The sequence below is a fragment of the Astyanax mexicanus genome, chromosome 1, assembly GCF_023375975.1.
Source record: "Astyanax mexicanus isolate ESR-SI-001 chromosome 1, AstMex3_surface, whole genome shotgun sequence".
NCBI classification, from domain to species: Eukaryota; Metazoa; Chordata; class Actinopteri; order Characiformes; family Acestrorhamphidae; genus Astyanax; species Astyanax mexicanus.
Genome location: NC_064408.1, coordinates 40,962,495 through 40,990,338, shown reverse-complemented (window position 1 = coordinate 40,990,338; position 27,844 = coordinate 40,962,495). Strand labels below are relative to the sequence as shown.

The 27,844-nt window shown below is 38.9% G+C and overlaps 1 protein-coding gene across 5 annotated transcripts in view; it reads right to left on the bottom strand.

Moving 5' to 3' along the window:
• lama2 (laminin, alpha 2) overlaps positions 1 to 27,844 on the bottom strand; it is a 299,175-nt gene that overhangs the window by 144,036 nt on the left and 127,295 nt on the right. For all 5 annotated transcript variants that reach the window (XM_049478821.1, XM_049478822.1, XM_049478823.1 and 2 more), the window contains exons 9-13: positions 26,350 to 26,449; positions 25,993 to 26,153; positions 19,297 to 19,437; positions 15,669 to 15,833; positions 5,676 to 5,777 (exon numbers count right to left, since the gene is read on the bottom strand). In XM_049478821.1, the coding sequence (XP_049334778.1) occupies positions 5,676 to 5,777; positions 15,669 to 15,833; positions 19,297 to 19,437; positions 25,993 to 26,153; positions 26,350 to 26,449 (669 nt within the window). The remainder of the gene's footprint in view (positions 1 to 5,675; positions 5,778 to 15,668; positions 15,834 to 19,296; positions 19,438 to 25,992; positions 26,154 to 26,349; positions 26,450 to 27,844) is intronic.

Below are 27,844 nucleotides of genomic sequence, written 5' to 3'. Positions count from 1 at the left end.
ATTCCATGGCTCTTGTAGTGCACTATGTAGGGAGTAATAGAAGTCTTCCTTTAATAGCTATTGTTGTGCACTATGTATAGTAGTCTTTATTTCATGCCCTTGTTGTGCACTATGTAGTGTGGATTTTGCGCTTTGTGGCACACTGTATAATTGGGTGTTAAAAAATATTGATAGTGTTTTGTATCACATTTTGTTTTGCAATAGTGTATTGATTTTTAGAAACATAGTGTTAATTATTATTATTATTATTATTATTATTATTATTATTATTATTATTATTATTATTATTATTATTATTATTATTATTATTATTATTATTATTATTGGTGTCAGACCGTGGTTCATTTAGTGTTTTGTTTAAACCCTGACCACTAGATGGCAGTGCTGTACTCTGTCATTAGATCCCACTGTTCTGATTGGATTGGAAAGTTTAAACTTTTATTTACTCAGATTTGAGAAATATTATAGTGTTTATAGTGTTTTTTTCACATAGCTGTATGACAGATTTTTATATATAACAGCATATTGTTGCCACATATATCTATGTGGCATCAATATACATGTAACATCAATATAAATTACCTTAGTATACAATTCATCTTTTACAACTAAATACCAAAACCCAAAATACAGATTTTAAAACGGACTTACGGGTACAATAAAAAAACAAGTAGTACATTTAAACAAAAAGAGAGCATTTCAGGCAAATATAATGTTTCCACTTTTCCCAAATTCCTTCAAATGTATCATTCTGAAGCCTAATTTATTATTATAAGTAAGTAATTCCATATAATAATTCCATATTCCATATTATGAAAGATAATTCATAACTTACATCATACCAATTCTTAATATATGTGATTTTAGGTTTAGGCCAGGCAATTGCTTTCCTCATACAGTGTATATTATTATAGAGTATTGGTCAAAGGTTTGGACACACCTTCTTATTCAGTGTTTTCTGCATTTCTTTATTTAATTCATTTTTTACATTGTAGATTAATATTAAACAAATCAAAATGATTAAGGATCACATATTTAATTATGTAGTAAGCAAAAATATTTATCCTACACAATCCCCTAACCTAAACCTAACTGGGTCCCAAGTCTAAAGTGTAAAATATATTCTGGTTTGTTTAAATAATTCCATGTGTTCCAGTACACATTAAACGTCTTTAATATGAATAGTATTTACAATGTAACAAATCATAAAAAAGTAAGAAAACATTGAATGAAAAGTGGTGTGCCCAAACTTTTGACTGCTACTGTATAAAATGATATAACCCCTGTATCTAATCAGTTCAAGGCTATACTATATAGGGACTAGCCAATACACTAGCCTACTAGCAATACACACCCCTACCATGTGTAGTATTAGCTTATCATTTCATGACTGATTTTATGAGCTGGGGCACTATGTAGGGGCATGTAATACATTATATGGGGTGTAGATGTATTTGATGGTGTTTGTAGTGCACTATCTAGGGTGTAGGGGGTCATTTTGAGGTTGTTCTTTGTATAGTATCTCTCTCTCCTTCTTTATCTCTTTCTTTCTCTTTTCTTCTACCTCTCTCGCTGAGGATAAATGATGGAGGGATGAAGGTATTAAGGTGCTTGCTTTGTGTTTGCCTTGTGTCTCTGTGTGTGTTCAAATTCAAAAGGAAAAGATGCACAAATTGAAGTGTGTCTGAGAGAGAGAGAGAGAGAGAGAGAGAGAGACTTTAAATGGGTTTTGAACAACAAGGTGATTTATTCATTGTACAAGAGAGAGAGAGAAAGTGAGAGAGAGAGAGAGAGAGAGAGAGAGAGTGTGTGTGTTGACGCAATGATGAGAAACTTTGGACACTCCAGTTCCTCCGACATCGTGAGCAGAATCATCCTGGAGGATTATAGGCTATGATTTCTGTTCGTTTATTTGCCACCCCACTGACTGCTGGGAAATGAGGCGTCGTGGGCACACACACACACACACACACTAGCACACGCAGAGGAGCCTGTGTGAATGAGGATTTATGGGAACTGTACTTTCTGTTTGCTCTGAGTTAATGAAGTGTGCACATGCAAAACAGGGTTTAACCATCAATAATGACCTGCTGCACACACACACACACACACACACTATAACACACACTAATGTCTTTATAAAACCAGTCCAGAACACTGTCGGCAGTTCCGGACTGAGCACACACCGTCACCATAAAGGACAGAAATTTGAATTCTCTTCATATTAATGATTATATTGATGTGTTAATATCAGTGCAGTGTTAATAAACAGTGTAAATGAAAGTGTGATATCAGTGTTTACATAAATCTCCCACCAGTGATTAACACTGGTTATCTGGGTGCAGCCTGCCAGAGTAAAGTGGGTGGAGCAGAGGGTGGGGCTTATGACATGGACACACCCCCACTCAAATGGCCAGTTTTTTTTTTTTTTTTTCTGGGAAAGGGTTTATTTTTGCATTTTATATTGATAAACATTTTACTTATCCAGACCAAACCAGTCAGTGTAAAACAGAATTAGTCCTGGCCAGTACTGCTGGAGCAGAATTAGCATTAGCTGCTAGCCGTGCTAAGCATTAGCTTTTTTGCCATTTAGAGGTGAGTATCATTGACCTGTAGCCTGCTGCTAACCTCAGCCAGCACAGCTGGAGCATAATTAGCATTAGCCGTTAACCACGCTAAGTGCTAGCTCTTTTACCATTTAGAAGTGAGTATTATCGGACAGTGGACTACTGCTAACCCTGGGCAGTACAGCTGGAACAGTATTAGCATTAGCCGCTAACAGCACTAAGCGCTAGCTCTTTTGCCATTCAGAGGTGAGTATATCAGACTGTAGCCTGCTGCTAACCCCAGCTAGCACAGCTGGAGCAGTATTAGCATCAGCCCCCCATCGCACTAAGTGCTAGCTTTTGCCAGTCAGAGGTGAGTATCATCGACCTGTACCCTGCTGCTAACCCTGACTAGCACTGCTGAAGCAGTATTAGCATTAGCCCCTTATTGCACTGAGCACTAGCTCTTTTGCCATTCAGCGGTGAGTATTATTGGACAGTACCCTGCTGCTAACCCTGGCTAGCACTGCTGGAGCAGTATTAGCATTAGCTGCTAGCTGTGCTAAGCGCTAGCTCTTCTGCCATTCAGAAGTGAGTATCATGGACCTGTAGCTTGCTGCTAACCTTGGCTAGCACTGCTGGAGCAGCGTTAGCATTAGCTGCTAGCCGTGCTAAGCATTAGCTTTTTTGCTATTCAGAGGTGAGTATCATCGACCTGTAGCTTGCTGCTAACCTTGGCTAGCACTGCTGGAGCAGCATTAGCATTAGCTGTTAACCACGCTATGTGCTAGCTCTTTTGCCATTCAGAGGTGAGTATATCAGACTCTAGCCTGCTGCTAACCCTAACTAGTGAAAAAAACAAGCTACATGGGATACTTCTTACTACTGTACAATACATCTATTTTCTAAAACAATATCCATTTTTCACTCCACACACAAAAACTGCACATATTTACAGGTTCTAATACAGGCAGAACTGCGACCACGAAATGTCGATACCTCCTCTGAGCTCTGCTTCTCAACAATCAAGTTAAATACTATTTAAACGTTCTTTTCCGTTCACAATTCTTCACTCAGCCCATCAGTTCCATTTCCTGAATGTCTTTAAAGTGAGCGGTTAATGAAACAGTGTGTTTGGCAGGTCGGTGTGTGTGTTGGATCGAACGCTCTCCTAGAACCTGTTTGTACATTTACCATTCTCTGAAACACAATCAAACCGACGCTGTGTGTGAGAGGCTGAGGGCTGACAGCAGCCGAGACTTTCAGCGATTGATTTCTCAATCCTAAACGCAACAGGCAGGAGGAGGCCTCTTTATTAGCTAATTTAAAACATTACGCTAGCGTCTCCCAGCACTTCTCCCTAAAAGATCAATCCCATCACCTCCACTCTGCTTTATTTAGTGCTGCTGCCAGTCTGTGCTCAGCTCTAACGCCGGGAAAAAGTCCTAATGCTGTCAGTGTGAGCTGGACTCATGATGAGCATGTATGGAAACTCCACATGCATATACACTGTATATTAAACTGATCTTTATCCACATTATTACTCCATAAAGTAGCTTATTTATACTCTTTTTTATTTTCTTCTGTTTTTCTCTGTTGTTTTTTCCTCTTCTTTATTCACTTTTACTAAGTTCTCTTCTCTTCTCTCCTTAACTCATTGAATCTCTTTACTTCTTATCTCTCCTCGTCCCTGATTCTCTTATCTTCTCTTCCCTCTTATCTGCTCTTCTGTTATCTTCTCTTCCCTCTTATCTGCTCTTCTGTTATCTTCTCTTCCCTCTTATCTGCTCTTCTGTTCTCTTCTCTTCTCTTCCCTCTTATCTGCTTCTCTCCTCTCTTCTCTTCTCTTCTCTTCTCTTCTCTTCTCTTCTCTTCTCTATCTTCCCTCTTATCTGCTCTTCTGTTCTGTTCTGTTCTGTTCTCTTCCCTCTTATCTGCTCTTTTGTTCTCTTCTCTTTTACCTTCTCTTCTATTCTGTCTCAGTCCTCTTCTTTTTCTCCCCTTCTCTTCTTTCTCTTCTATTGTTATTTCTGCCTTCTCCTTTTTTCTCCCCTCTTCTTCCTGTCTTATTTTCTCCTCTATAGTCTTCTCCTCAATTCCATTCTCTTTTTCTTTATTCTCCTTCCTTCTCTTATCCAATCTCCTCTTCTTTTCTTTCCTCTTTCCTTCTATTCTCTTCTCTTCCTCTCACTCCATTTTTCTCCTCTATTCTCTTCTTTTGTCACTCCTTCCTGTTCTGTTGTTTTTTTTCTGCTTTTCTCATCTCTATTCTATTTTACCAGGTTCTCTTCCCTTCTATTCTCTCCTTGACTCATTGATTCTCTTTTCTTCTTTTCTTATCTCTCCTCTTCCCCAATTATCTTCTCTTGTCTTCATTCTATTCCCTTTCTCTTCTTCTCCTCTATTGTTTTTTCCCATCTTCTCTTTCTTTCTCCCCTCTTCTCCTGTCTTCTCATCTCCTCTATAGTCTTCTATTCTACTCTTCTCCTTTATTCTCTTCCCTTCTCTTATCCAATCCCCTCTTCTCTTCTTCCCTCTTTCCTTCGCATCTATACTCTTCTTCTCACTACACTTTTCTCCACCCTCTATTCTCTTCTTTTGTCATCTCTTCCCAGTCTTCTCATTTATTCTTTTACTCTATTTTCTACCCTTTTATTCTCTCCTTATCTCTTCGATACTCTTTACTTCTTATCTCCTCTCCTACCCCACTTCTCTTCTTTTCTTTCTCTTATCTTCTCTTCTGTTCTACTTTATTTTACTCTCCTCTAATCTTTGCTCTCCCCTCTTCTTTCCTCCTCTTTACCTCTCGCCTCTTTTTTGTCTCTTCTCCTCAATTCTCTTCATTCTACTTTATTCCATTTTCTTCTTCTCTCTTCTACTCTTCTCTTCACTTTCCTCCTCTTATCTCGTAAATTCTCTTGCATTTTCTTCTCCTCTATTTCTTTCTTTCTCCTCTCTTCCTTGGGTTCTCCTCTTTTTACTTCTATTATGTTCTTTCCTCTTCTCCCTTTTTTATTATTTTCTATTTAGTCTTTTTTATACAGTATATACTTCTACTCCCCCTCTCTCTCTCTCTCTCTCTCTCTCTCTCTCAGGTCAGATCAGTGTTTATGAAATTTTAATACTCACCTCAATTAAGACATCAGAGCTGCCGGCGTATTCGATTGCTTCATCACTATCCTCCACGGAGCACGAGATGGTGTAGGTTAAACGGCCTCCATATGCCAAAACCTACAAACACAAACACACACACACACACAGACTGCGTTAGACTGCAGATCATCAGTGTATTTCTGAAAAGAGGTGCTGTTTTCCTGTTGAATGGCTAATGTGTTTTAAATTCCGTGTTTTTATCGTATCGATTTCTCCCAATAGCTCTGAAATGAAAAAGCAGGTTATGATGGGAGAAAAAAATGACCCAATTACACTAAATTACCTGCACTGACACACCTAATCACTGTTCCAGAGAGTGAGTAGATAGGCCACACACTCCTCCCTCTCCTCCGTCCTTTAGTCTCATCTCCACTCCTCCTCTTTTCCTTCACTTCTGCTCCATCTCTCCGCTCTCTTTCTCTGCTGTTTCCTCTGAGGCTATGGGTGAGAGGGTCAGTGTGCTGCTGAGTGTTCTGTCTTTATCCAGTTCTGTATCTGTTTAGTGCTCGAAATATCTGTAACTGTATTTGGATTTGAACTAAAATAGGAGTAACTTAACTCACTGGTCCCTTTAAGAGCAACTTATTATCTGTATGATTACAAAGTGATAATGAATTATTTTCCACAATCAGCAGAAAGGATTAGGACTTTTTATAGTGACCAAAATTCACAGCTCTAGCTATACAGAAAGTTTTCAGGGAGTAAATTCCAGGTTTCACATCATTTTTACCCTTTATACACTCAGAAATAAAATAAAATAAAGCATTTAGCATCACACTTGTCAGTTTACTACCTATTTTGTCACCTTACAAGTACAAACTTTGTATTTTAATAAGATTTTAAGTGATACACTAACACAAAGTAGCACATAATTGTCAACATTTTTATTAAATAAAGAAATCAGAAAATAATGTAGCCCTATATATCCATACTCAGTAGTGCCAAAAGTCTTTTGGGGTTTGTCTCTACCAGCTTTGTGCATCTAGAGACTAGAGGTTTTTGCCCCATTCTTCTTTGTAAATTAACTCAGGCTCAGCCCAGTTGGATGGAGAGCTTCTGTGAACAGCAATTTTCATGTCTTGCCACAGAAGCTTAATGGGATTTAGGTAATTCTGGATCATTCTAACACATGAATATTCTCTGATCTAAACCATTCCACTGTAGCTCTGGCTGTATGTTTAGGGTCATTGTCTTGCTGGAAAGTGAATCTCCGCCCCAGTTTCAAGTCTTTTGCAGCCTCTAACAGGTTTTCTTTCAGGATTGACCTGTATTTATCTACAACCATTTTCCCATCAACTCTGACCAGCTTCCCTGTCCCTGATAAAGAAAAGCGTTCAGACAGCATGATGCTGCCACCACCATGTTTCACAGTGGGGATGGTGTATTCAGGATGATAAGCAGTATTACATTTCTCCCACACATGGCACTTTTCCTTAATTCCAACAATTTTTGTTTTTAATTTTGATCTCATCTGACAACAGAACCTTCTTCTACATGTTTGCTGTGTTCCTACATGGATTGTGGCAAACTGCAAACAGCACTTTTTGTGTCTTTATTTCAACAATGTTGTCCTTCTTTTTACTCTTCCATAAAGGCCAGATTTGTGTAGTGCAAGACTTATAGTTATGCTGTGGACAGATTCTCCCTCCACCTGAGCTGTGGATTTCTGCAGCTCCTCCAGAGGGACCATGGTCCTCTTGGCTGCTTCTCTGACCAGTGCTCTCCTTGCTCGATCTGTCAGTTTGGGTGAATGGCCATTTCTTGCTAGGTTTTTAGTTGTAAAACTTTTCCCATGTTTTGGATGATGGATTGAACAGTGCTCCTTGGGAAGCTCAAAGCTTCAGGTAAGTTTTTTTAATAACCTAACCCTGCTTTAAACTTATTCTCAACTTTATCTCTGACCTGTCTGGTGAGTTCCTTGGTCTTCATGATGCTGTTTGTTCACTAGTGTTCTCTAAGAAACTACTGAAGCGTTTACAGAACAGGACTGTTCATACTGAGACTAAATTACACACAGCTTGATTCTATTAACTAATAATTAAGTGACTTCTGAAGGCAATTGATTGCACTGGATTTTATTTAGAGGGTGTAGAGTAAAGGGTACTACTAAATACTTTTGCACGTCACAATTTCCAGATTTTTATTTGATAAAAAAAATGAAATTCCATTTTTGTTCCACTTCATGATTAAAATATCAATAAAATACATTTTAATGAATACTTTTGCAAACCACTGCACCTTATGGAAGTTATCTACTGAAGATTTTCATGGACTTTAATTTAATGTAACAATGTCAAAATTCAATTAATGAATGGAACAGTGCTTTGGGGACACGGAGCATTCGTGTGGGTGAATATTGTTGCTGTCCAATGAAAAATAAGTATCAACTATTTAGTCGTGTCGTTTTAGTTTACTACATAGTTTGAACCCACTAACTCTCCCTCACACTGTGCCAACATTTCTTGATGAACGGACCAATAGAAATCCTATAAATAATATAAAATGACCTGAAATCATCTTTTTTTACATTGACTTTTAAAAGATTTGTTTTTCTCTCTCCTGTAAAGTTGCTGCTTTAGATATACAGTACTTGTTTTTTATTGGAAAGCAACGATATGTTGTATTGGGTCAGTTTGTGCAGAAATCTGGTTTCATGTTGGAGTTCAGTGATGCACTCTTAAGGTCAGGCTACTAAAGTGAACTGCAGTCAGCTGACTGTGCCTGAATACTTTATGGAAACATCCTCTTTTAGATTCTGTCTGATCTGGCAGTTATGTGGATCCATAAGCTAGTCAGCTCCGCCAGTAGATTTAACTGAGAACATGAGGTTCAGATCAGAGAGAATCGAGGAAAGCAGACAGGAGTACAGGAGATGCTGTACAGTATTTCCATGCAGATGCAGACAGAGAGTGAAGGTTAGGGTCGAGTTGAAGGTGGTGTCTGCATTTTGTTTTGCTCTGCAGGAACAAGTGAGTAGATTGCCTCCACAGTTAAAATTATGTTTTAGTATTAACTTATATCCTAAACAGACCCACACACACACATCTGCTGCCTTTTAGGAAGTCTGAAAAGACTTACACTACAGTATGTAACATTTTACGTAAAGATATCAGCTTCAAAATGAACACCAATTTTGACCCACTGACCTGTAATAAAGCAAACAGCATCTCTATTCTCTCTATTGGCATGATGGGATTCTGCTATTTACATTATGTAACTCTTATATAACTTTCAGGGATAGTTCTGTATCTCTTAGCTTGTCCAGAAATGCATGTGTAAAGCGTGTCCTGTACTGGTGTCTCTAAACATGCAATACACTTCCTGGCTGTAGGGGCAGCCCAGTAACCATAAATACCAATTCAATCTTTCTGTTATTTGTATTATTAATAAACAACAATCATTTCTGCAAACACAGTAACTTCCAGAAATGTTTATAAGCATTTAAAGTCCTTTTCATGTATGTGTGTGTGTGTCTGTGTGTGTGTGTGTGTGTATGTGTGCACGTGCACATGTTTGTCTATAGTGCTGCATCAGATGTCACTCCAGCCTTGGTGTGTGAAAGAGTGAACACTGCGTAGACGGAACAGCACAGCTGTGCTTTTGTTTACACACACACTCAGCAATAAGCCTGCGCACAAACACCTGCTTTATTACTGAGAGGCGAAAAAACACTGCATTTCCAAGACAGAGGTTCACACACACACACACACACACACACACACACACACACACACACACACACACAAAGGGGAAAAAAGTATTTGTAGAGTATGCTATGGCAAACATAAACAAACTGGTTCTGAAATTGAGAGAGAGAGAGAGACTGATTGCCAAATCAGAAGAAGAGAGAAGAGATTAATAATTTGACAGAAGGAGAGACATCTGAAAAGTGCAAAGCAGAGGAGGAGCAGCAGCAGGAGAGTGGGATGAGAGTGAAAAGGAGGAGGAATACAGAAGGGAGAGAGAGAAGGAGAGAGAAAGAGAGAGAGAGAGAGAGCGCATTAAAGAGAAATAAGTTAAGGCCCCATCCTTCATGAAATGCGAACCAGACAAGTCTCTGAGCTTCAGAAAACATGAAACCACCCCCCATCCACACACACACACACATACACACATACACACACACACACACACACACACAACCCCAACTACTTACTACTAAAACATCCAGCTATTTACCCCCAGGTCCAATTCACAATTCCCCTCATTTATCCTGTATTACCTTAGCCCAATCATCCCAATACCCTTAAACCTAAACACCCCAATAACCCCAGCCTATACTATTCAACTGCCCCATCTCCTCACATGTACCCTGCAGTACCCTAGCACAACCATCCTAATACCCTTAAACCCAAACACCCCAATAACCCCAGCCCCTACCATTAAACTGCCCCATCCCCTCACATGTAATGTGCGTCACCCTAGTCCAACTACCCCAATACCCTCAAGCATTACCCTAGCCCAGTGGTTCTCAAACATTTTAGACCATGATATGGGCAAAAAAATGCAATTTGTAACAATGTGTAATAATGTGTAATAATGTGTAATAATGCTGTTGGGTTTTCTGATGTTATTGTGAATCACAAAACATACCACGGTTTGAAAACCTCTGCACCTAGACGAACCATCCTAATGACCTCAAATCCAAGCACCCCAATTACCACAGCTCCTACTTTTCAATTACCCAATCCCCTCATATACCCTGCTTTACCCTAGCCCAACCAATCCAATGACCTCAAACCCAACCACCTTATACCAACAACCATAGCCTCTACCATAACACATAACCTCAACTACCCCAATAACCCCCCTCTACTATTCAACTGCTCTATCCCTTCATATACATGATATTACTGTAGCTCAACCTTCCCAATAAACTTAAACCCAAACATCTCAATAACCCCACCTCTACTATTCAAGTGCTCTCTCCCTTCGTATACCCTATAAACATCCCTTACTGATATTGATATCATTAATATCCTTCATTTGCAGAATATTCATTACCTCTAGACTCCAAAACACTACTTTTAAGAAGAGTCAACAAGCATAAACATGGGTCTTAGGATAGACTTTACAAAATTGTGTTTGTTTATTTTTATTTTGCAAAAAAATGTTCAAAGACGCAAACACCCACACAAAACATAAACAAGGACATAGATCAGCAAACATATGCAGTCAAAGCCTCCAGTAATCAAAATTTTTCACAAGTCTTTCAAATTCTGGCTAAGCAAGAACCACGTTTGACAAACAGAATTTTTTTTTTACGTCATGATAGCAATAGGAAAAGATAAGGTCAAACCAGAGTGCCATTTGCTTATCATTTTAAATGGTAGAGTAACATGTAGCCTGGAAAGTGCTGCTGTTAAGCAGGTAATTACGTGTTTTGCAGTTTTGTTTAGGATACTTTTAGGGTAATTTGTATTTTTTTTAATTATTAGACAACATATTGCCATTGTTAAGCTTTTTGTCTGATATAAATGGGAGTCTGAGTCTGTGTTGTAGATATCTGCTGTATAAAGTGAGAGTTAACATTATTTTGATTATACATTCATACCAACTGAGCTCTGAATTAGCTTGGACTCATGGACCCAACTTTGGGGAAAAAAACACAGTGCGTCCAACAAGGGTCCAACAGTGGCGGCCTGCCAAACCAAGGTACTGAACCTTCAACCCTGTCATTGATAGCCCAGTGCTCTAATTGCACCTCATGTACATTTACACTAGTAACTTGAGGCCCATTTACACCAGTAAACACATATTCAACCAGTTTATTTTCAACCTGCTGGAGGAACAGCCACTGTTCATTCTGTCTAACAATCTGAAACTATTCTCTGTAGTCTATTAATCTAATAATATTAGGCTAGCTCGTCTACTGTATGCACTGGGGTAAATATTATAAAAAAGATCAAACTCCAATGACCCCTGTGCCTGTAACTGTCCACGTTTTGGGGAGTTTGCTAGCGATTCGCATAGTATGTGTGATTTTAGTTTGCTACAACCAGTTCTGATACACTTTCAGCAATTTCATACTATCAGTCTTTGGGATCTTTTCTGGGACTGACCCACTCACACACTCACACACACACAAACACACACACACACACACACACACACACACACACTCCCTCGGTAAACACACACCCCCCAGCAGGGACAATATTCAGTAAATATATTCATAGAAAGTTGAAACAATCAGTGGAGCCCAATCATGCATATTCTCTCAGTACCCGCCCAGCCAGAGCATCAATCTGCTGCGTTTACACACTCAGCGTGTGTGTGTGTTTGTGTGTGTGTTTGTGTGTGTGTGTGTGTGGGTGTGTGTGTACACTCTGCACTATGCCTGGCCATGCCTGGGTTCATCTATCATCATAATGCTCCATCATGTCTGATACTTCAGTAGTCAGTTGATAGGCAGGGGGTGAGTGTGTGTGTGTGTGTGTGTGTGTGTGTGTGTGTGTGTGTGTGTGTGTGTGCGTGTGTGTTATTGATGCTATTTCTTTGACTCCGTAGAGCAGGGAGCGGGGGCTTTGCTATAGAAACACTCAATCACAGTAACGGCCAGCGCATTTCCACACGCCCGGAAAATAGCTACACACACACACACACACACACACACACACACACACTCAAAATGTTATTTGCCGTATGCTCAATGTCTCTCAACCTCACAAACACACACACACACCTTTGAAAATCACTATTTAGGCCCACAGTGCTCTACTTTCTTTTCAATATATGAAAGTTCAGGGTCCTTTTTCAAAATCAGCTAGCTATAGACTCGATCTTGGCCTGATCTTGCACACATGTGGAGTCTGTATTGACCTGGTTTCTCATAGTTCTACGAATAACCTTCACCTTGCTTTAGCCCCTTTCAGACTTGATCGCTTACTTGGCTTCAAACCTCCATTAAAATTGGTTGGGATTTATACACTCACTGGCCACTGTATTAGGTACACCAGTCAAACTGCTCATTAACGCAAATGTCGAATCAGCCAATCACATGGCAGCAACTTAATGCATTAAGACACACATTTTAATGCATCTCCAGCTAATAATTACATCTATGTGGCATTTTCATCTTAAGAGGCAACAGATGATAAGGTGGCCCCAATGGATCCCAAACACACACATACACACACACACGCAGGCTGGCATTTAAAATGAGTGCATAAAATCACCAAGCTAACAGAAATTTAGTTCTTTAAAAGCATTTCCACTCACAGATAAACCATAGTCATCTATGGAACAGTTCTGTGAAAACCACCACTGACAACCCATGCATTAAGTTCACATAAAGATATGTATATATAAAGCTTAAACTGACAGTTATTTTGACTGGCAGAAGTAAAGAACTGTGTGGAAAGTACAGATTGTAAACTTTTAATCTATCACACATAATTGAGTGTAGGTAGAAGAGCAGAGTTTATATTATTTTCTGAGTCTGATTAGAATTATTATTGTGCATATCTGTATTAAGTTTCTTAAGAAAAACTCTTAACCTCTTCAATCTCTTCACCTACCAGTTTTTCCACATAAAATTTTACAATATTACCCTGTATTTAAAAAATGACAGGAAAATTTTATTATGACAAGAATAAACTGTCTATTGAAATCAGAGTCATGTGATTTGACATAAAAAAATTATCCTTGTTAATTAAATGTATTTAATATCTGTTTTTGTTTTTTAACAAATTTTAGATGACAATTCTAACAATACTAACTGTAAAAACAAAGTAATTTTTTGTGATTAAAAATAGCAAATTGTCTACAATTTTACAAAAAATAAACATTTTAAAATGGCAATATATTAGTCAAATCCATACAAAATACTGTTTACAATACATTTGCAATACAACTGCAAAAAAATATGTAAGTTAATAAAGTAACTTTTTATCATTTTGCATTTTTAACCAATATTTTACATAAATAAACTGATAAAATTATGGAATTGACGACACTATAAAACTTTGTTGATTCAGTTTAAAAAACATTGTCAGGACCGTCCAGCCAAGCCAACCCCCAGCAAAATGCACTGTATGCCCAAATAAGGACCTCTCCCAATCAGAGCGCACACAAAAACACACACACACACACACATACACACACACGTAGCTACTCAGGCTCTGATTAGAGATCGGCTTCACCTGGGCAGAGTGGCTTATAAGCATACAAATATTGGTCGCTCTCATGGTCTGTGTTTCCTCGCGGTTCTTGATTCACAAGCCCTCTCGAGATCCTGGTGTTTTCCTGGACTCCTCTCTACCTAAGTAAACCTGTTTAATTTCTTGTTTTGTTTGTTTGCCCTGTTGAATTTCTTAGTCTACCTGTGTTTTAGTCTAGTGCTCCCTTTGTTTTTCCTCATTCCCAGTGCTACTTCCTGGTTATATTGTTTTGACTTCCTGGTTGTATTGTTTTGGCAGTTTCTCTTATTCCCTGTTTTCTTGGTCCTTGTTTCTTTTGGCACAGTCCAGTTTATTTAGCCAGTTTTTATATTTGTTTCCAGTCTTGCCCATTTATAGTGTGTTGCTTTATTCCCTTGATTTTTGTTTATTTTGTAGTTTTGTTGTTTATTTCAATAAAGTTTACTGCTTCGTTTTACATCCCAGCAGTATCTCTTGTTTCCTCTCTGCCTGTTTACAGTCAGGCATGACAAACATGAGTAACCTGGTTGCCTTAAATTTTTAGGTTAATTCAAATTAAAGTAATAAGTTGAGATAAGACAGCAGCTATGTTAAACCAAAAAAGAAAGTATGCTTAGGTGACTCAGACAATACTGAATGAACTAGAACATGTTTGCAGACATCCCAAGTTGCAAAAGTTGATTTCAGGGAGGATACCCCAACCCCCATCCCCCCGCCCAAAAAAAACAGAACAAAAAAAAACTTGCACACACACCAAAGGATAACGAAATTTTACTTTTATTTTAAATAATTTTGTTTATTTTTATTATTAAATTTAGAGTATTCAGAGGTGAAATGAGTTTTATATTTTTTCTTTTTGGAAGACCCTGCCTCTGCTTTCCCTGCCTCCGCCATGATCTGCTTTCTCTCACTCGCTGAACAAATCCCATCCGGGAGGGGGGAAAAACACTGCCCGCCCACACTAAAAACTGACTGGCTGTCTCACAGACTCTTTGCAGAGAACAGGCCAATCAGAACCCTCTCTGTTTTCTCTCTCTCCTTCCCACACGCGATTAGAGAAAAAAAGTCTGTCGCCTGTGTGCGCGTTTGGGGCGCTCGTTCTGAATTGCGGGAGATTATATGTGACTCGCGGGCATCAGGGAGCCACTACCGAAATGCGGGAGACTCCCGCAGCTTCAGGGAGACTTGGTTTGTCTGTGTTTGTTAGTTTATTAGTTATATGTATACCTTTTTAGTGTTGTCATTGTTTAACTTCAAAGCCGGTATAACAGTGGTCCCAATTGTAATGCTACTAATAATGTGATGTGTTACTGATTTAAATAAGGGACCTTATAATGTTGTTACTCCTTATTTACCCACAAAATCTCTCTGTTCTGGCACTAAGGATACCAAGCAGTATGTTTCAGGTGTTAGTAGGTTGCATTCTTCCTGCAACACCTCTCTAAAGAGTACAGTGCAACCAAATTCAGTACAGTCAAAATTCTCCACACATTCTCTATTCGCGACAGGTTAAGACTACAGACAGGACCCTCTTTATCTCTTTATCTGCAGCCATGCTTGTGTAAAGTGTGCAGCGTGTGGTTTTGCATTTTTTTTTTTGTTAAAATTCACAGCTGTTCCTGGAAAAGTTGTGGTCTTGAAGGCAGCAGATGCACTTTTCTGCATTAATGCCGCATCACAGAAGTGTACTGACACACTCCCATACCATGACAGACTCTCTCTGATTTAGGGGTTACATTTCACACTGATTTGAACTTGATATCTTCTTGTGATTTGAAATGTTTTAGGTTAGGCAAAAAAATAAATAAAAAAACTGGTTAGTACTCACCTTGTTCCCCAGGTAAGAGGGCGGAGCACTCCAAAAGAAAGGTGCTTCCAGGTGCGGCTGGGCATCTCTATGGCTGACATAAACTTGGAGTGGTGTGTTTCTATTCGCCCAGACAAGCCCCTCCCCTTCTGCACCCGTCAAAAACCAGCCTGACATATCAGTTAACTACAGAGAGGGATACAGAGGCAGAGAGAGAGAGAGAGAGACAGACAGATAGACTTTATCATCTTTAAATTGTCAGATAAGCTTATAAAAGTGGAATACTACTTACTACTTACTTGCTTACCATACACACACACACACACATACACTTTGCTGGGCTCTGAGCTTATTTGCAATTTGTAAAAGGAAAAACTATTTTTAAAAAACCCTGTATATATATTTGTATGTGTGCGTTTCTGTGTGTGTGTGTGTGTGTGTGTGTGTCGCTTGCTGCGCTGCAGTCTGACAGGTTTGGGGATAATTTGGATGTAGAAAAGCTTCCTGTCGCCTCATAAAGCCGTTTTCTGGGTCAGATAAATATTTGAAGCTCCTGCCGCTCGCAGACGCGATGAGGAAATTCAGAAATGTTTTCTTTGTGTTTAGTCTGAGATTTCATGCTTACATTCAGTCTGGCTCTATGTAAACTGTATATAAGTGTGTGTATTTGGTAGTTTGTGTGTGTGGTCTTTGAGCATTTACATTCAGTGTGTGTGTGTGTTTATATGTTGGAGGGTTTCTTTACACCAAGTCTATGGCTCAGGCCATGACACCCAAGTCTTCAGCCTTCAGGGCCTCCAGGTCATTCGCTGGGCCTTCCACTGCCAGCCCCTGGTCTTCAGCCGCAGTAGCGACAGCCAAGAGTGATCCACCATCAGTGATGTCGCTGCAGGACCACATGTCACAATCAAGTAAGTCACCAAAGTGTCGCCTGTCGCTAAGAACTTATCCTGCTGCCCAGCTTGTCTCTGAGTGGGCACCTGTCCTGCCCATGACCCCCAAATCCCCTGTCCAGTCCAAAGCTTCTGAGACACGTGTACTGTCCATGACCTCTGAGTCTTCTGCCCTACCTAATGCTTTCTAGCTTCTTGTCCTGTCCATGACCTCTGGGTCCTCTATCTTGTCTTGTCTTAAACTTCTAATTCTATTGAATATCACTACTACTACTAGGCTCTTTCCAGTGCTCAGAAGATCACTGTAAAACCGAGTCCTTCCTATATGGCTCTGGAAGGTACACAGAAGATCACAGGAGAATTAAGTTCTACCCAGAAGGCTTTGGCCAGTGCTGAGAAGATCACTGTCGAGTCCTTCCCACAAGGCTCAAGACTGTACTCAAAAAAAAAAAAAAACTAGAGAATCAAATCCTTCCCATAAGGCTCTGCACATTGCTTAGAAGATCACTGGAGAGTCCTTCCAACGAGGCTTCAGCCAATGCTCAAAAGATCTCTAGAGAATCAAGTCCTTCCCACAAGGTTTTGGCCAGTGCTGAAAAGATCACTGTTAAGACTTTTCCACAAGAATGTACTCAGAAAAACACTGGACAATCAAATCCTTCCCACATGGCTCTGAAAATTGCTCAGAGTATCACTGCAGAGTTGAGTCCTTCCAACAAGGCTTTGGCCAGTGCTCAGAAGGTCAATGCATAATTGAATCCTTCCAACAAGACTCTGCCTAATGTTCCAAAGATCGCTAGAGAATTAAGTCCTTACCACAAGGCTTTGGCCAGTGCTGAGAAGATCACTGTCAAGTCTTTCCCAAGGCTCAAGACTGTACTCAGAAAATCGCTGGAGAATCAGATCCTTGCCACATGAGCACATTGCTCAGAAGATCACTGGAGAGTTGAGTCCTTCCAACAAGACTCTGCACCTTGCTCAGAAGATTGATGCAGAATTGCCTCCTTCCAACAAAACTCAGCCCAGTGCCCCAAAGATCGGTAGAGAATCAAGTCCTTTCAATGAGGATTTGGCCAGTGAACAGAAGATCCCTGTTGAGTCTTTCCCACAAGGCTCAAGACTGTACTCATAAAATTGCTGGAGAATCTGGAGAGTTGAGTCCCAACAAGACACTGCCCAGTGCTTCAAATATTGATAGACAATCAAATTGTTCCAACAAGACAGACTCTGAACATGAATCAATTTCCTCTGGGTCTTGCCACAAAAATTATAAATGTGCTTCCTCTGTTGCGCTATAGGAGGCTCCTGGAGTCTACAGTAGGGTAGTGTTCCTCTTGGTGAGAGATCTTTGACGGCTAGATATGCTTCAATGGCAGAACAATGTTGCCCATTTGACTGAAATTAGGAGGGGCACATTATTGGACTAGTTGCTTTTGCTAATTATCTGCTATCTTGATATCCTTCAACAAATCACTGTCACCTTCATTTGCAGCAGTGACTTGATGAGAAACCTAGACTACTATTGACTGAAACATTATGATCTTTATTGACAAATACAGACTTGAGAGTCAACGATGGTTGACTTTAAGGACACACTGCCCTAATTGCTGGTGTGATGATCAGCAGAGCCATTGCACTAAAACAGTCAGTTACCCCTAGTAGTGATGCGAGGGACACAAACAGCTAAGCGTTATTTGCATGCTGTAGACATATGAGTTGCCTCTAATGACAGGGCTTCCTACTGGCAATACAGCAAAGGTTTTCTAGGAATGTGTCAGCCTGAATGTAACATTTTCTTGCCTGCATACTCCCAAGATTGGTCAACAATTGATCATTTATGAGAACAGAAAAAAACACCAGCTTCAGTGTGCAGGATCTACAGGCCCTGATGCAACTTTCTATAGGCAATTACGCTGCAGGATCTTAAATGGAACCTGTATGCCTCCATGTCCAACTCTCATCTCATTTTGTATCCAGGCTAAAGGTGACCCGATAGGTTATTTCAATTGTACAGCTTTCCCAAACTTAGCCTATTGCTCTACCATTACTTACACATATTATAATTACATATGTATTACATGTTTATTACATATAATGTTTAATTCCATTCCAATAACAAGAGTTAAAATGATTACAGACACATGGAGGTCATATGGAGTGTTCAGAAGGATGTGAATGATCTATGTAGAGGAGTTATGTTATGTGAATATTAGCATGTGCTAAAGCTAAATGCTAATAACACAGATAAACTTTGTAATTGAGACAAACAGGCTTTTAGCTAGTCTAGGCCTTTAGCTAAACGATCTATTTAACCATAGCACAGGAGGCTTGTGAGTTCAAGTAAGATTGATTACTAGCATTTAAGGATGCACACACACACACACACACACACACACAGCCCAATGGGCAGTGATTAAAGGTAGCAGTGCTTTGAAGAGAGAATTCAAGGTCAGGTTAATTGTGGAGACAGATGTATGTAGCGTCCAACCTGTACACACTCTCACACACACACACACACCTTAAACTGCCCCACTGTCCTTGTTTCCCCCCTAACACACCATTAACCTGTGAACTTTACACACGGCACTGGAGGTGTTGGAGTGTGTGTGTGTACTACATGTGTATTTATTGCTTAGTGAGCCTGAATCTGAATTATCACCCAGAGAGCAAAGTGAATGACCACACACACACACACACACACACACACACACACACACACACACAAACGAGACTGTGATTTAAGTCCCATTACGTACATTGCTGCGTTTCCACAGCAAATCCTCACAGTTGCTGGCCACTCCAGAACAGTAACACTTCTCGCACCCGTGGAAACCGTCTCCATGGAGATTATAAAATCCCATCTTACAGCGGTCACAGTTTACCCCCTCTACATTATCCTGAAAGAGAGAGAGAGAGAGAGAGAGAGAGAGAAAGAGAGAGAAACAACAGCTGGATGAGAAAAACTGGGTTGCACGCACTCCTACACACTGTGACAGCACACACTCAAGGGAAGTGTGACACACACACACACACACACATGCAGACATTCTGAAAGATTTCCCTCAGGTCTCAAATAATAAAAATATAAAAGTTTTTTTTTAACAGGTTTATAAAGGACTTTACAAGATAATTCAAACACAGAGTTTGACATTCAAATAAAATACAGTAATAAAAAAGAAAGACACAAAAAGAGGAAAGTACGTTTAAGTGAATTAATATTAAAACTAGACCTTAAAAGTAACAGAAAAAAATCTATTTTTAAAGCACCGAGCCATCGAAGACAAGATTGTGGGTTCGATACCCAGGTTTGGCAGGCCGCCACTGTTGGGCCCTTGAGCAATGCCTTGTGGCTGATTTCTGAGGGTACTCAGTAGTGTGTGTATGTGTGTGTTCACTGCATAGATCAGTTAAAAGCAGAGGCCAAAAATTTCACCTAAACCCAGCACAAGTATGGTGTACACATTTGTCTTGTCTTGTCTTGTCTTGAACTAGTATGGACAACTATACATTAAACAGTAGGTACTATGGGTTATTCAACAATTACTTTAAATTATTCAGTATCTCTTATAAATGATTTGCTATCCACTATAAATCATTTAGTAAACAGGGAGTTTTTTAGTAACTACTGTGAATCTAGAATGTACTATGAAAAACAGCCACTGTGAAATTGCTACTATAGAATATTCTTTTAAGTGACCACAATACATTTTTCAGTAGCTATTATTATTTAATTACTATCATCTATATTCTCTAGTATGGATTATTTATGGATATCCTCTATGAATTAAACCATGGTTACTATGAATTATTCAGTAACCTCTACGAATCAGTCAGTCTCCTCTATGAATTATTTTACACCTAGTATGAATTATTCCGTAAGTATGTGAATCAATCAGTATCCTCTATGAATTACACCATGGCTACTATTAATTATTTAGTAACCACTATGAATGATTCAGTATCCTCTATGAATTACGCCATGGCTACTTTGAATTATTCTCTAAAATCTCTATTTTTACACCATTAACAAGCTTAAAGTAGCTCTGCAATTCATTGGTAGAATGTAGAGAGACCTGACATTTAAAACGAGGCACTGAGAGCTTTGAAAGTTTACAGGTAGTTTATTAAAAACTGTTTAAGTCATGATAAGTCAACTGACATACATGAAAAAAATGGGTAGACTAGAGGAACAGATTGCAAAATGGGTTCTATGGAAATGCATGAATTCCAGCTGCTGCTAAGAAAAATCATCTCTATAATATTCATGCATTTCCAACAAGGTTACTTTAAGCTTCTTAATGTTGCAAAAGTGTAGGTTTCTTTGCATGGGCAACTCTATGCCCCTATCACTAGCACTGTAAGCCGGTTGGAAACACTGGTTAAAAGTGCTAAATTTTAAGAATGCTGGGAGAAAACAAAGGTGATCTATTCAACACAAGTTCCTACTCGTTATCATGTGGCACCACACTTCAAGTCTATTTCACACCTTTAAAGATCTCATTCCATCGTTTTTTCATTCGTTTTATAATGTCTAGTTGTGGTCTCTAGTATGAATGAATGCCATGTGAGTCGTTTTTTGTGAAGGAAAGTGTTCTGGTGTTTCTATTTAGCCCTGCTTTAGATCATTGAATTAGTGATTTCTGAAGAAAGACAGGTTTTATAAGCCCCAGAGTCCGCTCTATACCATAAAATACATCGCGATCGACGCCCGCTTTGACTGATGTTCTGTCGAGTTTTGCTACCTTGTCAAACCATGCTTCCCTAGTATATATTTAAGGTCTCGGCAAAACGCAGAATCAACCGGAGATCCGATTTAAACCTACAGTTACTTGCACAAGTTAGCTAACGCTAACTAGCTGTGTAAACAGAGCTGTAAGCTCCACCTGCCGAAATGGGCGAGGCCATGAACTCACTGGTTGACTTAAACACCTAACATCTCTCCGATCGACTTCTTTTCTTAGCTACTGCAGACTATGGAGGTTTGAGGAACTGGGTCATGTGCAGTATGCATATACAACTCAGAGAGACCTTTAAAGGTACTGGATGGAGCCCTTATCACTCCTGAAAACACACTAGCTGCTCACAGTTAGCTGAACTGACACTGACCCTAATTTGTGGGTGCTTGAGAGCATTCTGTTGTGTTCATCAGTATTTTTGTTTATATGGAAAGTGTAAAAAAAAAACTACATACTGAACTCCTGGGACAGCAGTAGATGCACATTAGATGAGTAAAAGCTATTCATTACAAGTGCAGCAAAGTACAAATAATAAAATAACTTGTAAACAATATAAAAGCTTGTTGTTTTTCTTTCTGGCTATCCATTAATCTATCTATCGACCCCTTCAACACTGTGTTCAGATAAGTTTGGCATCAGAAGTTGTCCACGATGGCCGCTGAGGGCCTCCAGTTATATAACAAGGCTCATTAATGAAACTCTGCCAGGCATAAATGCTAGAAATCTATATGGCAGCAGTGAGTGCCGGCTGGTTAAACTGAGCATTGTGTGTGTGTGTGTGTGTGTGTGTTTATTTTGTGCAACTGTTTTTTATTTTCATATACTGGCAATGCACAAAATCTCCTGATATATTAAACAATAGGCAATAAACAATTTTATTGTCATGTTAAGACGTTAAGAAGGTGTTTTATGCCATTAAAATAATGATAATTTAATAGCATAATAATAAAGTTATATAATTTGAAAGAGTAATGAACTTTTAACGCTCAAGAATATTTAAACATTGAAATTGAATTATACTTTTTTATGTCGTAAAAAAATATTAAAATAAATGAAATGAATCTGTTTTTATACGAAATTGATATTTTGGTCATTCGGTTTTCTCATTCAGGAAAAAAAAAACAAAAATAATAACAATAAATAAAAAAATGGACAATATTAGGGTCAGCAAGTTGACTTTGTTTAACTGCATATATCATACAATAAGTCAATAATATAATTATTATAAATGAAGTTTATATTTGCTGAAGCAGCAATACAGCCCCAGACCATCCTACTACCACCATGTTTTACTGCAGGTATGATGTTCTTTTTCAGAAACACAGAGTTACTTTTACGCCAGATCTAATGGGACACGCCTTCCTAAAACGTAAGTCCACACCTGTCACCAGTCCACAGAGTATTTTCCCAAAAGCCTTGGGGATCTTCAAGACGTATTCTGGCATAATTGAGACGAGCCTTAATGTTAAAGCTGTGTTCGTTTGGTACTCTGCCATGATGTTTTTGTGGGGTCTTTTGTGACCTCTTGTATGAGTGGTCACTGCTCTCTTGGGGTAATTTTGGTTAGCCTGTCCCTCCTGGGAAGGTTCACCAGTGTCCATGTTTTTGCCATTTGTGGATAACCTTTTTCAGACTAATAATAATCTTAATCTTATTTTCTTTGGATATTGACATGATGTGTAGCTTTTGAGTATCTGTTGGTCTATTTCACTTTGTAAGGCAGGTCCTATTTAAGTGATTTCTTGATTGAGAACAGGTGTGACAGTAATCAGGTCTGGGTTTGGTCGGAGAAATTGAACTCAGGTGTGATAATGGAGGGCAAACACTTTTTCACACAGGGCCATAAAGGTTTGGATTTTTTCTTCATTAATAATGTGTTGTGTTTGACTCATATTTAAATTTGTTTGGTGATCTGAAACATTTAAGAGTGACAAAAATGCAAAAAAAATCATGAAGGGGCAAACCAATTTTCTTTTTACACTTAATTTAATTTAAATATATAAATAAATATATGAATATATATGAATGGGATGTATGGGAGATATATTTCGTGTGTTGTCCTAACGCTGCATTTAACTGCACACAGTTCAATAATTAGCTGAAGCGAGGTGAAAGGTCAGCCCGTTCGGTTGCCATGGGAGCTGGTTGCCTCTAATTGGAAGGGAGAAGGGATGAAGCCGGGAGAGCCGCGGCCAAAACAAACATCCGCGTTTGGAGTGTGTGTTTTTACACCAATTACTCGCCCTGAGCAGTCAATGTGAGCCTCGCGGCCTTCGCTGCAGACTTCATTGCACTTTTAGTGAGCGAAAAACAACAGTGAGTTATTTTTTAGGACCTTTAATCAATATTCTAACTCAACACTGAAGGTTAATCAATACATAGCTTAGTATTGAAGGCGGGTCAATACTGCAAGTTGGCCGCGTAGAAAACACTTAAAGTAAATGAAGCCCGTGAAGTTGTTCCCTAATGATGCAGCCTGATAAACATCACTTGCACGAGTCAAACAGTTCAATCTGTGTGGAGATAATGAACGAGATACAATTTCAGACTCAATTAGTCATATTTTAAAACGATGCGTACCCATAAACTGGATCATTTTCATTTAATTTAATGTTCTATTGCAGAAATTGTGCGATTCACTGTATTTAAACTGGCTTTCTGGCGGTAGTAAACAGAGTAAAATGAAAGCAAATCAGGCAGGTAAGGTTGTTCCTAATGTATCCATTTTACATTGTGTAATGTTTTAAATCAGATACAATTTAAACTCAATTAGTCCCAATATGTGCAATCAATGTTATTTTAATAGGTGTTAATTTTTTAAGATTACAAACTTAGATATTTTCCGAGTGTAATTACTTTTTACTTATTGAAAAACAGCCTAAATGACATGTAAAAATCTAGAATGTCGACAACCTGCTTTTGAATAGGTAAAGAATGAATTTAGTTACCATTAAAATATAAAAATTAACTTTAAAACATGCTTGTGTCTTGCATAACCAAAACAGGTCAATTCCAAACCCCAAAAAACAGTTACATAACAGTCCTGACTTTATATACAATATATTTGCACTTTTACACATTGACATAAACCCCAACCAATGGCAAAACATTTAAAAACAAAAGAGAATACAGTGTTGTTGATACTAGACAGCAGCACATCACCTCCACACTCTGCTACACAACCCAGAGCTTGAGACCTAGGCTTTTCTTTTTTGTCGTTTTTCTTTTTTTTTTTACTAGCTCTCCTTTAAATGTTTGTTTCCTAGAAAACAAGCTGGACTGCTTCACCAGGGGAAAACACCAGCTTAACTGTTTATCGCTAAGACAAAGACAAACCTGGGGAAGGTAGTGGGAGCTCAAAGCTACAAATGCAACATCTAACAGCTAACAGCTGACAAAAGAGAGGACAAAACAAGAGGATGGAAACATTGCCTGGTAGGATTCATCAATAATTACAGCGATTTCCAATATTATACAGTGGTAAATCTAATATATATTTTTTTAACTTTTGCTAGGGTTAAAAAAAAAATCCAATCAAATAAGATCTTTTTTTTTTTTCTGTTTATTTGTTTGCATCCTCCACAAAACAAACAAACAAAAAAAACAATATTTCATTATGAGGTAGAATGGTGTCATGGGTGTCATGGTTGATGACCAGCTTCTCTTCACGCACCATGTGGCCTCAGTTGCTCGATCCTGCCGCTTTGCGCTTTACAACATCGGAAAAATTCGACCGTTTCTGACGCAACAGGCAACCCAACTCCTGGTACAAGCTGTGGTAATCTCACGCCTCGACTACTGCAATGCCGTACTAACTGGCCTCCCGGCCTGTGTAGTAAAACCACTACAGATGATTCAGAATGCAGCAGCACGTCTGCTCTTCAACCAACCAAAACGGGCACATGTCACTCCGCTGCTCATTGAGCTCCACTGGCTACCGGTTGCTGCTCGCATCAAATTCAAAGCACTTACAATCGCCTACAAGGTGATGACAGAACAGGCTCCTTCCTACCTGCACTCGCTCCTGAAGGCCTACGCTACTTCCCGCCCGCTGCGCTCCTCCAATGAACGTCGCCTCACTTTACCAAACACTCACACAAAGCAATCCAGACTGTTCTCATACAGAGTTCCCCAATGGTGGAACAAACTACCTTCCACTACCAGATCAGGAGAATCTCTCGCTATCTTTAAGAAACTCCTGAAGACAGAGCTCTTCAAAGAGCACTTACTCTCCTAACACCTCTAACAAACTAACTAATTCTAACCTCATCTCCTTCTTCCTCTTCTCTACTCCTCTATCCCATTATTTCCCTCTGACCTCCTTAAGGCCTATCTATAGATGTTTTATTTTTAACTTCTATTATTTTTGTACTTAACCTCTTCTATTATTTGCACTTCAATATTGTAAGTCGCTTTGGACAAAAGCGTCTGCCAAATGTAATGTAATAACAGAGTTGGAAATAGGCTTGCTAAACACATCTGAGAATTTTTACCTGAATGTAACATGCTTACTAATATTATAATTATGATTATTTTTAAACATGTTTTTTTAAATGAAATAATAATAATAATAATAATACATTTTTCAAAACTTAGCCAAGGTACATTTATCAAAAGCACAGCACAGTGTGATGCCCTTGCTTCACACACAGGAAATGATCAAGGTTACAAATAGCTTTGGTTAAAAAAATGTGTGTGAGTGTGTGTGTTTCATACCTTGCACACACACGGTAGCTGGCAGGGGTCCTGATTAATGCTGCCGAACACACTGCAGTTGCAGCGCTGGCACTCAGGGAATCCAGTGTAGCCGAAAGCACACCTGTCGCACTTTTCACCTGTGTAACCCTGCTTACAGCGGCACCAGCCCTCAGACAGACCTGTGTGTGTGTGTGTGTGTGTGTGTGCACAGAAAACAAAACATATACATACACAATCATAAATATGAACACTCTCGCAAATAAAACACAAAGCTCACATTATAGGCCCCATTCACTCCTGCTGATTGACTCAGGTAAATGTTGTTAAAGTATATAAACTATATTCACATTAATAGTAAGAAATTGCTGTATTCACCTCCGCTGGCCTGAGTCTCATCAGGTATGCATGCAGACGAGATAGAGCCCTCAGGATCACATGAGCAGGGTCTGCAGGGGTAAGGATCCTCCGGATTCACCTAAGATAGATATGTGACGAGAGGAAAGAAGGATGAAAGAATAAAAAGTATATAAAATAATCCAAGCAGGAAATAAGCCTACAGTAATGAGATAATATTCCCAAAATTTCCATCGGGACAAATAAAGTATCTAACTATCTATCTGTCTGTCTGTCTGTCTGTCTGTCTGTCTATCTATCTATCTATCTATCTATCTATCTATCTATCTATCTATCTATCTATCTATCTATCTATCTATCTATCTATCTATCTATCTATCTATCTAGGACAAGACAAATACAAACCTGGGGAGGGTAGTGGGAGCTCAAAGCTACACATGCGACATCTTTAACAAAAAGCTAAAAGCTGACAAAAAAAGCAGACAAAACAAGAGGATGGCAACATCCATCCATCCATCCATCCATCTAATGCTGTGAAGGGCTGGCGCTAGCCATTTCGGAGCCCTATTTATGTCATTAATAGTATGGAAAGGCTTCTTCAAGGATGTAGTGGTCTATATACAACCAACTAGGCAATTTGCCCACATTTTCCATGAATACTATTACAATTTCTTCAACACAATGACAGTCATGTAATTTGATTATCGTTTTATTTTCTTATTTTGTATATTAGTTAAAAACCTGGTCTATATACAAGTCTCTGCACAAGAAGCGTGAGGAGAGCAGCTTCTCCCCCAGCTCCGCTGTGCACGCGGCTGCCATAAACATTTATGGTTTAAACCTGCATTCCCACTTTTGCACAGATTTATCTCTTTTAAGCAAATATGTTACTTTGTATTGCGTATATTATCACTGTCCAATGAAAAACACTTATCTCCATTTTTGTCGATTTTTAGTTTACTACATAATTTGAACAGACAAACTGTCCCTTACACTGCACCAGAATTTCTTGATGAACGACCAATAGAAACTCTTCAAAAATACCTGAAATAAACTCTTTTTTTTACATTGACTTCTATTGAAAGTTTACATGTTTTTTTCTCTCTCCTGTAAAGTTGCTGTTTTGGAGATTAGACTATTTTGTTTTTTATTAGATAGCGACGATATGTGTTAACGTAAAATTTTTACGTTTTTGTATGATAATTACTATTATTATGATGATTTTTCGTTTCATTTCAACTTGATTTTGGTGCCCTACACGCAGCACATGATCCGACACTGATAATGGGATCACTCACATTAACTTCATTTAGGATCAACCTCAGATATATTTTGAACAAATTTAAATTCTACGATAAGTATCACAAACCCACGCTGAAACCTATGAGCTCAAGTGTGTAGATGAGAACTATCTGCCTGCAGATCACACAATCTAAATCTAAATGACTTGACCGCAAAAAGCTGGAATGCTAACTATCATTGCTGCCATCAATTTTTTTTTCCTGGATATTACAAC